The 14,912-nt window shown below is 37.1% G+C and overlaps 1 protein-coding gene across 4 annotated transcripts in view; it reads left to right on the top strand.

Moving 5' to 3' along the window:
* The window catches only part of LOC121294939, a 126,150-nt gene that overhangs the window by 31,040 nt on the left and 80,198 nt on the right, over window positions 1-14,912 (top strand). For 2 of the 4 annotated variants that reach the window (XM_041219163.1, XM_041219162.1), the window contains exons 4-5: window positions 4,540-4,679; window positions 9,575-9,799. In XM_041219163.1, coding sequence (XP_041075097.1) covers window positions 4,540-4,679; window positions 9,575-9,799 — 365 coding nt within the window. Of the gene's footprint in view, window positions 1-4,539; window positions 4,680-9,574; window positions 9,800-13,631; window positions 14,021-14,912 lie in introns of those variants that run through there. The other 2 variants (XM_041219161.1, XM_041219160.1) reach the window with 2 other exon arrangements.

Raw genomic sequence — 14,912 nt, 5'->3', positions numbered from 1 at the left:
CAGCAGACCCATAAAGTTGCCATTGCTGACGGTTGTTTCCAATGATGTTCAAGTGAAATGTGGACAAACACAAAAAAAAATAGCTTTTCATATTCCCCTAATGATAAAAGATCATGTGCAGTCTGGATATATTTAATACTGTAGATCAGGGGTGTCCAGTGTTGGCTATTCCACTCCTGGTCTTTGTTCCAACACTGTTCTAAATTGTTTAACTGAAGCAATTAACCCTCTATCCAGATCCTGAAGTGGTTCATTATATAATTTTACCCGTTAAGCCGTACCGTCCTGCATATACATTGTAAACACTGAGGAGACTCTGTTCATGAATTGTAGAGGAAATTGTTTTTTCGATATGATTTTCTGGCTTTTATGTTTTGCAAAAAAAAAAAATGCTGAAATAAATAATTGTAGAAGTCTTGTGTCTTTTTCCTCATCCATAAAAGCAAAACGTTTGCAGCATCTTCTAGAATAAGTAACATACTGCAACAATTTTCTTAAAGGATTGCTAAGAAACCACTTAAATTTTGAATTACGAAGATCTTATTGTTTATGAATGTATCTAAAAATGAAAAAAAATGAAGTGCCCTTAATGGATTATTTATCTTTTGGTGTCTCTGTGTGGGGTGGCTGCAGTTCTTTAAAGCTGTTGATATTGGAACTGTCTCTACAATGTGGGATGAGGACTGAAGTTATCAAATATAGATGCATTAAGTCTTTTGGAACATGCAAGATATATCACACACACAATTTGAATCTTTGGCTTTGTATTCTGTTTATTAATCCCTGCAGAAGGAGGTGGGACAGCGGAAGGAGAAAGTGACAGGTTCCAGTTGCAGGTTTATAACAGCAGCAGCTTCTGAATCTACCTTCGGTCCATCACTCTGATCACAGTATATAGAGATTTACATCAGAAGCCATGATACATTTCCCCCTTGATCGTAATCCAAGTCCACATACCTAGCTTCACCTGATAATCACAACAGTGTAGTAAAGGCAAACTGTGTGGGATAGTTTAACATGAGATTACACTGTTCTCCTGCCCCACTGGCAAATCTACTAATGGGTTCAGTTCAAATCCAGGCTGCTTGTGACCAGACATTAGACTGGTCTGGATTCAGACTGGGATTAGTCTGAACTGGTTACTTCTGAGGGTAAAAGAAATAAGAACCCTGTGAATCTTATACATAGTCTGCTTTCTTCTCTCTCTCTCTCTCTCTCTCTCTCTCTCTCTCTCTCTTTTGTGAAGTGAAACCATGCCATCCATTTACAAGAAGTCTACATAATCTTTGAAATACAACACCTACTTCTCAACAGTGTAGACTGTAGAGGGTGACTGTTCTCTGAGAAAGCGACAGATTGATATGCACTGTACACCGGTAAAGGCATTAACAAAACCATCTGTAACCCATGGACGTCTGGTAATGAACTCAATAATGGGGGTAAACCCGGGCTGGGAAATATGTGACTCAAGTGGTTGTAAATCAATACTATGGCCTTTTACTTGGACAGATCTGAAGTGGTCTGATCTGTCTGGTTAGCATTAAAGGCCTTTCCAAGCTTCACTTTATCTTCAGTAGACTATGCTTTTAACAAGTTGTAAATTCCTATGCTGCTGATATAACTTTGTTGGAAAAATGTGTTCCTAATTGGCAAACACTTGTTCGTTGTTATCACTTTAGGAGCAAAATGGTCCTCTTTCCCTAAATCCAAGACAAAAGCAACAGCAGATTTAAAGAGATTAATTAAAATTAATATAATATACCGGCAAAATATGTTAAACCTATAGTACCATTCAATCTCTTCTATCACTATTGGCTTTTTTTTTTATTATACACTGTACAGCTTCATCTGGTGCTTTCAAATAAGCAAAACATTTAGGGGAAAAGCAAAAATAGGCTTTTTAATACAGAAAACCCTTTAGTAAATGCAGAGATAATCAGAACTAGAACACCATCCAGTCTAGCTAGAATAGAAAACTTGTTATGTTGCCTACAGTGCAATACCAGCCAGTTACTGGAACAAAAACCGACAAATGTTTATAGTATTCTTGTTCTGAAGCTGAAATGTCTTAAATAATGTGAAAACTTGGTTAATAATTACCTGGAAAGAAAATACTTTGCTATATGAAAATGATGAATTGCAATAAAGTACATTTTTTACTGAGCTAGAAACGAGATCGAGTCCTATCAATAGAATAGTTTTTGTCTGTGCAAGCCGCATTATAATCCTGTACACAGTATTTACTGGATTCTATTACTTGATAACATTCCACACATTCCCAACAACAGCTCCTTCCTTACCCTGCTTTGTGTGTGTTCATGGTTGGCCAATAAATACACCTTTTTCTTTTAAAGTGTCGCCCAAATTAAATTTGTGAAAGCAAACCGTGTGGATTATATAATCACCAGTGGAATTTTTTATAATTTCTCAGTGTTTTAGGACAAATCTTATTTCAGCAATTTTGAGGCAATATGAGGCACCTTTAGCAATAATAACCTCTCTTAAATGATCAGGATATTTGTGAATGAGCTTGTGGCATGATTCTTTAGTGATTTTTGACCAAATACAAAATTGTTCCAGTTCATTCAAATTCCAAGGCCAATATCTTTTAGTATGCTATGGAACCCATTTTACCATGTACTGGAACAACATTTCCTGTGCCATTCGAGAAAAAACAGCCCCATAGAAGGATATTACCACCTCCATGCTTGACAATAGGTATGGCGTTCTTTCCTTTGTACGCCTCACCAGACTTTCTCCAAACGACTATCAGCATGACCAAATAGCTCGATTTTTTAAAAATTTATTTATTTATTTATTTTTGTTTCATCACTCCACAAAACCTTTGACCAGAACTCATATCCATCATTCAAATGCTGTTTTGCTAATTTTAAACGACTGTCCTTGTGATGTTTTCCTAAGAGTTTTTCTTTGGCCTGTGACCATTGAGACCTTCACCATGCAATACTCGACCTATAGTTGAAATGGAAACCCCAGTCCCACTTGAAGCCAGTTCAGTTTGAATATCCTTGGCAGTCAATCTCAGATTGTTATTAACCTTCCTCACAATTCCTCTACTTGTTCTTGATAAAAGAACCATCTTTCTTCCTGACCTTGTAAGATACTATCATAGCATCAAAGGGTATGAATACTTTTGAATTAGGGTTTTGCAAAAAAATTGCTGAAATAAACAATAAACGACATCTATTTCTTGTATTTTTTTCCCTCATCCACAAAAGCAAAACTATTGCTATAAAAGATTTTTCCTAAAATTCTTTGTTTTTGAGAAATTTTCTAGAAATTATAAATTTCCATTTATAAACTTTTGACTACAAATATATAGATAGATAGATGCACAATGAAAATGCAACAAAGTCAATAGCGCATTGGTCACATACATAATGTTATTTACATTTTAAGTAGTGAGCAGATAGGTTTGTTGATTGTTTGGAGTAGTATTATTCTTGGGATAACTAAATACTGAGCTCAAGTCATGTGATTTCATAAATATACCAGGAGCTCAGTGTTTGGTTTTTGAGTTGATAAAATTGCCAAAATGAGTTGATGTAAAAATCTGTATAAATAGCCATTCGAAAAGACATGATTTTAATTAACGCAAGAACAGCGAAAGATATGACCATGCCCCGCTTGAGTAATGAAGATCGCCAGGTTGCTATCGGCATGATTGAAGGCGACGTCTGTGAGAGAATTTGCCCTGAGAATGAGATATTCTTCTTCAATAATCCGCAGACTAGTCCAGAGAAACCAGGAAACTGGTTCTGTGAGGCACAGGCCACATCCTGGAAGGCAGAGGGTCACCATACAGGCCCAGGACCGTCATATCCGACTGGTCCATCTGCGTAATCATTTCCAGACTGCAGCAGGGAGATCACGAGAAATTGCAGGAAAAAATAACTCAGGCATCAGCAGAATGACTGGAGCTCAACGTCTGCATGAAAATGATTTGCATGCACAGGGGCCATTTAGATGTAACAGCTGAGAGATGGAGTCACCATCTTCTGTGAGCCACAGAACATCTGAGGTGGCAGTAGAGAGGGTGGCAGAGTTTTATTCACAGAAGAATGCCATTTTGCCCTTGTGTGATATATGTGTATGTGTATAACTGACATGCATTATCTGTGGATTGCATGGTTCATTGCTTGCAATAACAGTTGAAAATAGTACATTCTTTGTTAACTCTTCCTTAATTCCTATCTGCTCTCTTTCCCTCTTGTTTGCTTTTTCTGCCATGCACCAGTTGCAGATATGTTTCCTGTGCTGAGCGCCTCTCTGTATTGGAGAGATACGATGATAACATAGCTGAAGAATACCCGTTTTGTAACAGTCCTGCCTGCCCAGTTGAGAGCCTGTATTTTTGTTATGACGGTGCTAACCCTGAACCGTCTCGGGTGTTGTTAAATGAAATCCAAACACATGTATGTGATTGTTAGCGCTGTTTGTTGTTTTTGTTTTTTGCCAGTGATGGATTTATTTTGTCTTGAGCATTTCCCACAGTTTTATTTTTTGCATTTTCTTTAGATAAGGGGAAAAAAAAAACTCCAGAGCAGCTACAAGGAGGTTAAACAGAGGGATCGCTCCCAGGGTTTGGCAGCATCTCGATCCAGACGACACTCCATTCAGTCACCAATGGATTTAATGAGAGAAATTACAGGGGAACGGTATGTAACCACAGAACCCTCAGTTTGAGATTCACATGTTTGACCAGCTGCTCCTTCTATACTGTAAATCTTAGTGTACTCAGTCCAGCCAAGAGAAAACACGATTTAAAGAATTCCACTTATACATTTAAAATGAAGCTTCCTTTTAGGTGCCATTTTAGTTAACTTACTTTTTGTCATCAACAACGACCATCATAAAGATTATAGTTTAAACTTGGATGGAACATGTAAGGGTTGTGAAAAATATCATTGTTATAAGTTACCTTATTATTTTATTGTTACCCTGGGATATTTTAAAATACAGCTTCAATATCCTGGACACCAAAGGCATCAAAATTCACAGAAGCCATTAAGCATAATTTATCCCTCACACACCATGATGGTTCAAATGATGCTTATTTATTTATTTTTAAATAAACTGACTTATTCCTGCAGTAATTAAGGACCTTTAGCTTTACAGAGGTATATTTGTAACTGTAACATCAAGAAGCCAAACATTCTCATTTAGTACTTTTTCATTTACCTCACCCTGTTTACTGGCATTGGTCAACACCCAGTAGAAACACACAATTTGTTCTTTAGTCCTTAATATTTTTCAATGCTTTTATTATGCATAGGGTGTATGGGTCAACAGCCCAATTGCCTTTAGCTGCTGTGCAGCATGTTCAGCATGATATGGAGGTCTGCCAGTACTTTGTAAGGAGGAGAAACGGGAAATACAAGGTCATAAAAATATTAATGAGATACAGTGAGTTTGTTATCTATAATCTAGATAATAAAACCATTTAAGAACTAACCCACCTATATTGTGGTTGAACAAAACTGCAGTTTAGTCATGGAGGATGCGCGCTGAAGTCAGGTTTCATTGGTGATCTGAGTGAGCGGAAAATTCTCGCTCTGAGCCGCTCACTTACTTAATGCACCCACTGTCTACCATGCATTTGCACCTTCCATATGTCCCCATATAAAGAGTGTTTTTTTTTTTTTTTTTTAAATCTGTCCCCATGTGAGGTTGCCATGCATGAAAGGGTTAAATGAACAATTATCTGAATAGGCATTTGGAACAATGTTGATTTAGAAATAAAACAAGCTTCTGAATAGAAAACAGGTCTTTTATTGTAGCATAGCTACAGTACGTTGAATTTGCCTGAGATTGTTTTGTTAATTTTTATTTTAGTTGTAATGTTACTGTGATTTTTACTGTGTGTTTTTTTTTTTAAGCATTTTGACACTATACTCTTTGTTTGTTAGAGATATATTCAGGCAGCCCATTCCTGCTCCGCATTAGTGATTCCATTAGGACACTCTTTGCTATGTCTTTCCAGCTATTTCCAGTGAGATTGAAAGTGTCTTTTGCAAAGTAGACATTTTTGTGTCTGTTTAGTAAATTAGGCTGTAGGAAACACATCATTTTAATATTACCTTTTGGTAAAATATCAAGCATGTATGCCAGAGACAAGCAACACTAAAGGATTAGTTTACAAACCTACCACAAAGAAACAAGCCTAAAAACCTTGAATATGTGTGTTCTGAAAAAATGAGCAATATGTCAAAAGATGCCCAAATGTGCCTGAAGATGTACTTTCACTGTCACCGCAGATAAGGCTCAGGGTAGGACTGCAGTGAAGCAAATATGGTATGATCAATGTTTTGGAGAAAGCTGCTAGTCTGCTAAGCTTATATTTTTTTAATTATTATTAATTATTAATTACTACTCCTTCCCTCCACGAGTAGCTCAGGTTACATTGAGTAGACTTCAGTCTCTCATGGATTTAATTGAATTGATTACTCTTAAAGTAGCGGACAATGATGTCAGTCGCTAAGACGGTTTGCTGTTTTAAGCTCTTCCGAACTATCCATACACAGGAGATTTTAAGTAAAGACCCTCAATCTGGATTAAAATCCAGTTTATATGAATCATGACTTGGCTGCCGTCAAACAAGAAAGGAAAAAAAAACCTTCCTCAATAGGCTGTCAAATTGTTAAAACAACAAGTTTGAATTAGAGCATTAGTAGAGAAAACAGAGACTTCTGTGCACACAGATCAGTAAAGTGAAGTCAACAGGAAAAATCTCTCTTGGGATAACAAGCACAAGTCATTGGATGCCAGTATCAGAAGGCAACCATTGAAGAAGATGAAGCTATAGCTGTTGAAGGCTGGGCTGTACTTTTGCACAGGATTTCCATAGCATGGGTCTCTGTGTACTGACTTTATGTAAAGTGAGATTGCGATGGGCATGTTTTCTGCCGGCACAATGATTGTTGAAAGGCATCAGCAAACCTGTTTTCAACTGGTTTTGTGTTGTAACTGTCTGATGATTCTCCTCTTTTGATATGAAAAATCTCCTTAAGGCATAGAGACTATCTGATCATCCCTGAAGAAAGAACAGGGAATATATTGTAGTGGTTGTACCCTGTTCCAGTGCTGGGAAAATATTTTGATCACGAAAAGTGTTGCAGCTGGAAATTGTAATATGTAAAAAATGGGTTTGGCTCTTTAAGCAGGTTATGCTATTGTGTGTGCACAAGCTTTGGTTTGATTGAAAACTTTAATACTGCTTCTTGTAAAATATAGTTTAGTACATTTAGTTATGATTGCCACACGATTTGGGCTGCTTTTAACAAAAAAGTGCTGAAACAAATAATATGCATGTAGCCCTTCTCATCCTGAGCTTTTTATGATACTAAGTGGAGAGGATGTCATTGTTAATACATTAGATATTATCAGGGGCTTGTACGCATTGACTTCCATTATATTCCTGCCAGGTTTTGTAATGAGGGCCAATAACAGCAGTGAGATTAAGCAGGTTTTACTGTGTTTACAAAAAAAAAAACTAAGTGTGACAATGTAAATATGGAACTATGTCTAATATATGTGTTAAAACCCATTGCCCTGGACCTCATGAATGCTGTCTGTCATTTCTCAATTTAAAAGCACAGTTCAAAAGTACAAGATTTGAAACCTAGAAATTCTCTTCCGATGTATTTGTACAGGTGAGTACACTGAGGCGTATAATATTTCTCACAAGGACTTCCTGTTGGCAGTCTGCAGCATTTCAGTTAACACAAACATGTCACACAGCGTTAAACAAAGACAAAATACAATCGAGCAACTTCAAAACAGGTACATACCTTACATTCCTAGCAGTTACCATATTAGCCTTAACTGACCGAAATTACTGGGATGAGGGGGCAGGTCGGTTCAGGTCAGTGGCTAGCTTATTCAAAGAAAGCACAAAAGATTTGAAAATAAATTTTAAAAAAAAGATAAAGCTTTGTTAGCTTTAAATCCCTTCATGGAAAGACTATAATAGGTTTTTAATCTAATAAGAGGTAATAAGTTTTTAAAAAAAACAATTCGTCATCATCCATAAAGTGTAGGAAAACCCTTTTCTTGATTTGTTTTTCCTGTTTTGCCTTGCATTCCAAGGTCAAAAAGTAGATATACTTAAATGGATTGAAATAGTGTTGCTTCTGAAACCGGGTTTAAAGTTGCAAGGGGTGTATTTTCTTAAAAACCCATTACAAGTCACAGTAAGTTGAGCATTGAATCATTGGTTTCTGTGTAAAGTAAAAAAATAAAAAAGTGGAGAAGTACAAGTGACATCTGTGAAACCAGCATATCTTCCACGACCCTGATAGTGTACATTGTTCTATCAGTGTTGTCAGACGCTCTAGTTGATGAGTCTGTGTGGTGTCAAAAATGGTGATAAATGTAACTCCAAAGCTGCAGGAGGTTAAACCAATTTGACTCTTTGCTATGTGGTTCTAGAACATGCCAAGTGCCTAAGTGAATTAAGCCAGAAACAAATAGTGGTTATATATAAGAATCCTATCTTTTTAATGTTTACAACAGTCTGGCACTGGCAAGCAAATAAACTTGAATAGGTATCTGTTCAACGTTTGGCTAATTCTCACTGAAGACTTTGTTGGAAGTGCTGATGTTTTCTTATCTGTCACCAAAGCTCATCCCGTCTGTGTTTTCTGGGGCTAAGGTCTGGACTCTGCCCAACCCACAGTGTACAGTAGATTGTATAACTGTCTATTATTCCTCCTGTTAGCTCTGTTGGTAAGGGAGTGTTGTCTTTCTGATTAAACCCTACAGGTCTCAGTTTTGTCAAAATGTACTTTTGAACATTCCTTGTTGTGTAAAGATTAAAATGATATATAGAGCGTCTTAATAGAATAGATAAATCACTTAATAAAGTGATCAAATTACATTAATCAGCATTTCTCCCTCCCCCCCTCCCAATATGAACTTCCTGTTCATGTAGCGATATCTCTCTAAATCATTTACAGATCTCTAAATCAACAGGAAGTTATTTCGATAGATCTTAATGTGATTTAGAGATATCTCTAAATGAACAGGAATGTATTTCAGGATATCTTAAAATGGTTTAGAGATATCTTGAAATGAACAGGCAGTTATTTTGAGATATATTTAAATGATTTAGCAATATCTAAGTGAACGGGAAGTTATTTAGAGACCTCTAAATAATTTTCAGATCTCTAAATCATGTAAAGATATCTCAAACATTTTAAAGCTCAATTTTAAATATATTTATAACTCATTTTGAGATCTCTAAATATATTTTAGAGATCTTAAAATTATTGAGATCTTTAAATATTTGAAGATATATTAAAATATTTAGAGATATCTGAAAATGATTTAGCGATCTTAAAATATTTAGAGATATCTAATTTAATTTGAGATATCTGTAAATGATCATTTGGCTTGCCATAAATAACATGACAAGCCTAAGAAGCAGCATCATGTTGTTAATATTGTAAACATTGAGTTTAATTGTGATAATAAAGTCAGAGCATGCATTGTTGTTTTCAGTAAAACCTTGCTTGTAAATCTACCACACGGCTTTCGTTTTTCTCTTCTACAGCTGCCAGGGTTCAGTACTAAAGAAGAGACACAAAGAGGGAGCTAAAAGGCAGATGGTCAGGACAAACTCAAGCCAACATAGCCAGGGTGGAATCCTGCGGCCTCATCAGGACGAGCCGTCGTTGTCTCCTTCGAAAGACCGTCAAGCCGAGGGGACGGGATCACAGTCTCAGGTGGTAGCAGCTGTCTATGAGTCTCACTTGGAACCTGCACATTTCCAAGCCAGGTAAATATTAGTTAAAAAGGCTAGAGGACAAGGTAAATTATTTATATATTTCAACTTCAGCTGCATGGTGAAACTTCCAATTGGTCTTATGGCAACAACGTCCAGTTTTGATATGGGTAAAAAACAAAGCCTTTGAAGAGCTTGTATTGTTGTCATTTGAAGCGTGAAGTTCTGTGCATTGGTATGCATGTGTCTTAGTTGGATGAATATTTATCTTTGACAAGTTCGCCAACCTGAAGTTGTGATGTTCATATAGTTAACTGAAGTTCAGAAAGTTCTGATTTATTTGTTATTCTTACGCAAAACATTAGTCATTTTTAGTCATCATTATTGTTAATAACGATCATCATAATGTAACAGTTATGTCTTATAATTATTACTGGCAATAAAATATATATGTCAGATCATTCTGACATGGGATAGCCTTTTAATGACTGATTTGGCTGGTAAAGATTTATACATACACCCTTTTTATATAGTTGATGCCTTGCGTGCTTTGCTTACTCACAGACAAATGTTTGAGATTCTACTATGAAAGAGTTCACAGTTTTTCTATAGGCTGTCCTGATGTGTAGCATATTTCTCGACTCTGAAATTCCCTGTGTGAAATAACAAATTCTTAGGGACTGGTCAACCAGAACAATGATTTGTCAGGTAAAGAAGGGCACATTTTCCTAATTGCATTTTAAGCGAATGGTGAAGCGAGAAAGAACTGGCAGTAGTCCTTGTACTCAAGAAAGAACAAGGTGGCATTTACAAAGTACAGGTTAAAACTGTCCTCTTATCAGCCAACACAGGCAGCAATCCAAACCTTTTTTATTTTTATTTCAAATAACGAGCTTCCCTCTTATCTCAACTGCATGTTTTCCATACCACACGGGCAATCATGACTAGGAAGAGCAGCTAAAATCAAAATGAAACATATCAAGATTGAATGGTTATACATTGCAATTAATATAACATGGGCAATAGTGTACATACCTATGGCAGCTTCTACACATTAAGCTGTGTACTTTTAAATGCTATGGTCTTTTTTCCATTACCTTTTGTCTCTGACGTGATGGTGCTCTTGTGGAGTTGATGAGCTACCAGAAAAAAAAAAAAAATAACCAACAATTATATCATTACTGTTTCCCCTTGACTTCCTTCAGTATCTGCTGAACAGTTTAATGGGCAGGACTTGCGTAGGTGTTAGATGGGACTGATAAACAAACCCAGGAAATGGTATAAAACCATTTCCACAAAAAAAAAAAAAAAAAAAATTAAAAATACAACCTGTTTCTCCTTTCCAGCTCAACCATGTCAGCTTTTAGCTCTGGGTTACTTCCTTTGCATCACAATTTGAATGAGTGTTTTTTCTTTGGAAAAGAGCATCACAAGTTGAGCCACTACTAGTTGATGAGTTAATTGACATTGTGTATATTCCAGTACTTCAGTTTGAGAATTAACATAGAAAACATAATTTGCATGCATAGAGGTGACAAGACCGGCTCTGCTTTTATATCTCATCCTAATTGTTCATTTTAAAAATATGATGAGGATGTTGCAATAAAGAGCAGCACTGACCCATCTTGGTAAAGATGCTGGGTCTTAGAAATATACTGAATTTGGAAGCCTTGAATTTGGAGCCCCTATTAGAGTTCTGTTATATCGTGTTGTAAATAATGTTCTTTGGTTCAGTAATCGAGCAAATACTAAACAGAACCTGAACACAAGAAGGATACCAGGGAAACCTCAGGCACACTAAATGTATCTTATCTTTAGTACGTCACCTCTTTCCCCTAATTAATAGTTTTTGCATAGTTTTTGTAACGGTGTTAGTCATCTGCACTCTCAGAAGTGTACGTTATCATGCAAAACTTCTAAAAAGTAGTAGAATTTTTGCTCAGTTTTACATTGTTAGAGACTCCATGTGGTCTTGTAAAATACCTGTTTCGGTGTTTTTAGTACATTTAACAGTCTATTCATGTCATGTTCTTTGTCCATTCTTAATTTGTTCGATGGATATTACTGTTGAAAGAGAGCGCTTGCAATAAGGTTTTCTGACATACAGAAAAGCAACAGGAATACAAAATAAACTTTCTTGTACTCTTCCAACAGTAAATTCCATTCCATTTTCTTTTTCATTTTTATTGTGCTTGCAACACTTCATTTTTTTTTTTTTTTTAAGTCATGTAAAAGCTGCTCTTCTGTTCTGTGATGTTGAGGTTGTTAAAAGTGACCTGCCTTCTGAAAATTCATAGACATGTTTTTATGACCGTTTACTCTTGTATATTTTGCTTTGTAGTGTATCACGTTCAGCGCTTTTATGGTTTCTTGACTGTAGTCCAGAGAACTGAATGGTCTGTTTCTCATGTTTGAAGAGAGAATGTGTGCATTAGTTTCTGTGCAAGCCCTAAATACTAAACTATATATTTTAAACACTAAACTATTCGTCCACATCAAAAAAGCCACTACAGTTGTCAGACAGCTTGGGAGAGAATCCCAGGACTGAACACTAACCCTGGCGAAAGAAAAGAGGTAGCAGTGTTTTAATTATATTGATTATATCCATGATTGCAGCTGTGCTAAATGTCAAGGGTTCAGTGTATGTCATAGCTACTGTTACTCACAAAAGCAAGTCAAACAGGTCACATGCCTAAAATACCATCATAGGGTAAAATGTTAAATTAAAAGTTAAAAAGCTATTAAAAGTTACCAAAAAATGTAGGTGTTTCTTTTTGTTATTTACCTGAGCCTTTAATTAGAAAGTGTTATGTCTTTAAAGTCTAGTAGGCAGATTACAGCTGTTGCCTCCCTGTTTTGAGTTGGTGATATGTCATTGTGGATTGTATCATTCCTGGAGGGGAATTGAGATAAGTAAGGATTATTGTGTATTCAGTTCTTCTAAAATTAAATGATTCCTTAACATAACATACACCTATGGAGATCCAAAGGTACAGTGGCTGTCCTCCGATCCCACGATCAAACCAGCTTCCTCTTTTACACCAAGGAACTCGAGAGCAGATGTCAGTGAGCTACCAGCTTCTGGAGGACAAAGGCCAGCCCTGTAGGTGTCTGCTTTTGAGTTCACTGGGTGCCTGGCCAGCAAGCCCCCCTCCATTTAACTTCACGTACATAGCCTCAGTATTGGCACATTGCATGGAATCCAATTAATGACTGGGTTTAGTATCAATCAAACTTGGGATGCATTTGTTAGATCGTGAGCTTCAATCAAAAACAAACATCTCCAGCTGAACAGGACCAAAGAATGATCTTACTGTAGTCTCAATTGTGCTGGATTGAATCAAAGACTTGAAAAAGCTTGTCCAGTGTCATTTATTTGATTCTGTTGGAATATATAGTCTACCCTAAATATATTGGTGCCATACATGTTTGATAGTGGGCCAACAAATCTGAGCATTTCCTAGCTTGTGTGTGTTTCAAACAAATAATATTTTGAATACTTACGAGGTTTGCGTTGTCATGTTGTTTCCTGTTTTCTTGACTGCTCTGTTATTGAGAGGTGACACCAGTAGCAGGACTAGGATATAGAATAAGTTCCTCGGATGAGAAATGGATTGTCTTTTTGTTTTTATGCAGTAGAAACTGAAGGAGTGAAAAGTCTCCAGCTTGGGCTTTAGAGAGTACAAAAGCTTGGCAGGGCAGAGATGATCTCTGCCCGCCACTCCTGCAATAGACGCCAGCTGAAGAAAGTGTCACTGAGTTTCTGCCCTTTTGAGTGTGCTCCCTTTGTCTGCCTATTACATGACTTTTAACAGGACAATAGCTGGTAGAATGGATGAAGGCTGGTGCAGTGCATCTCCTCTGACCTTTCTGTTCGGCTTCACAGGCAGAGAGACAAAGACCCGCTCCCTTTCATTGTGGGGGAGAGGCATCGAGCCCACCACACTGCACTGCTGGAGGGGGGAGCAGCTTCCTGGAGGTGAGGGGAAGGGACGCTTTATCATCAAACCACACGTTGCGGATAAAAAAAAAAGAGAGAAAGAAAAAAGGGAGGTGGGGGGTGACAAATGTGTGTCCCTTTAAGGCGTGCAGAAATGTGTCCTGTTTAATTAAAGAGTGATGGTACATGGAATGTCTATGGAATATCCTCTAGATCTTTCTCACCCACACCCGTCTCTTGGCCCAAATTTATAGGTCTTTTGATGCAGAGAGGCTACAGTTGCATTCAGGAGAGGCACAGCAGAAATCTAAACTCCTAATACACAGACATCAGTTGTATTCAGACATTGTAAAAAAAAGTCCAAACACATACAGTACTAGACACCAATGGTATCTCCTTTGCATTGGGATTTTTGCATTACGCAAATATCCAATTCCTAAAACTGCATACTTTCAGTGAGGTACAGCTTGCCTTAGAGTGGTTAGCTGGTAAAACTTGTGTATTTAAGCATTGAATTGACCATATTATTTCTATAAATGAGTACTTTGGAAGCAAGCACCTGCTGCTGTAAAGCTTGCATCAAACAAATGCAAGCAACTAATTAGATAGTGTACAGGATGCGAACATGTTCATGATACAATTATCTGTAATTGAACTGTGATGGACCATGCACCTGTAACTGAATAATGCATGAGCTAAGTTGACCTACAAAGCAAAACTTTTAAAATGATAGCATGTTGTCTGCAGTTTTAACGGAGCCCCTCTCTGTTTGTTGTTTAACAGATAATAACCGTTAGTTATAGTTTAGCTTTAATAATAGTTTAACTTAAGCAAGGTGAGGAGCAGTTAGAGTATTGCATGTTTAGCTGAAACAGGGACCTAAACTGTAAATAGATCTTATCCTTGGAACGTACAGCAAAACTGTTACAGTAGCCTGAAACTCAGCAAATATTTCACAATGGAGGGACCGATTGAATATCACACCCATGTGTTTGTAAAAGACAGGGAGCCATGGAACAAAGTGATATATGACGTGCCAAACCTCAAAGAGAGCGTTATCTGGCATTCAGCAAACAAGTCGATATGAAATGCAATGATAACAATGGCATCAGCAAGCCCGCTGTTTGCTAATTAGCTCTGTGCATTCTTCGTACCTGAGGTTTGTGAGGTCCTGCCTAACACTCTCTCAGTGCAGAATCTCAAGGGGTGACAGACAGCTACCAAATT

Source organism: Polyodon spathula, chromosome 19, assembly GCF_017654505.1.
Source record: "Polyodon spathula isolate WHYD16114869_AA chromosome 19, ASM1765450v1, whole genome shotgun sequence".
NCBI classification, from domain to species: domain Eukaryota; kingdom Metazoa; phylum Chordata; class Actinopteri; order Acipenseriformes; family Polyodontidae; genus Polyodon; species Polyodon spathula.
This window is presented reverse-complemented; position numbering and strand designations above follow the sequence as displayed.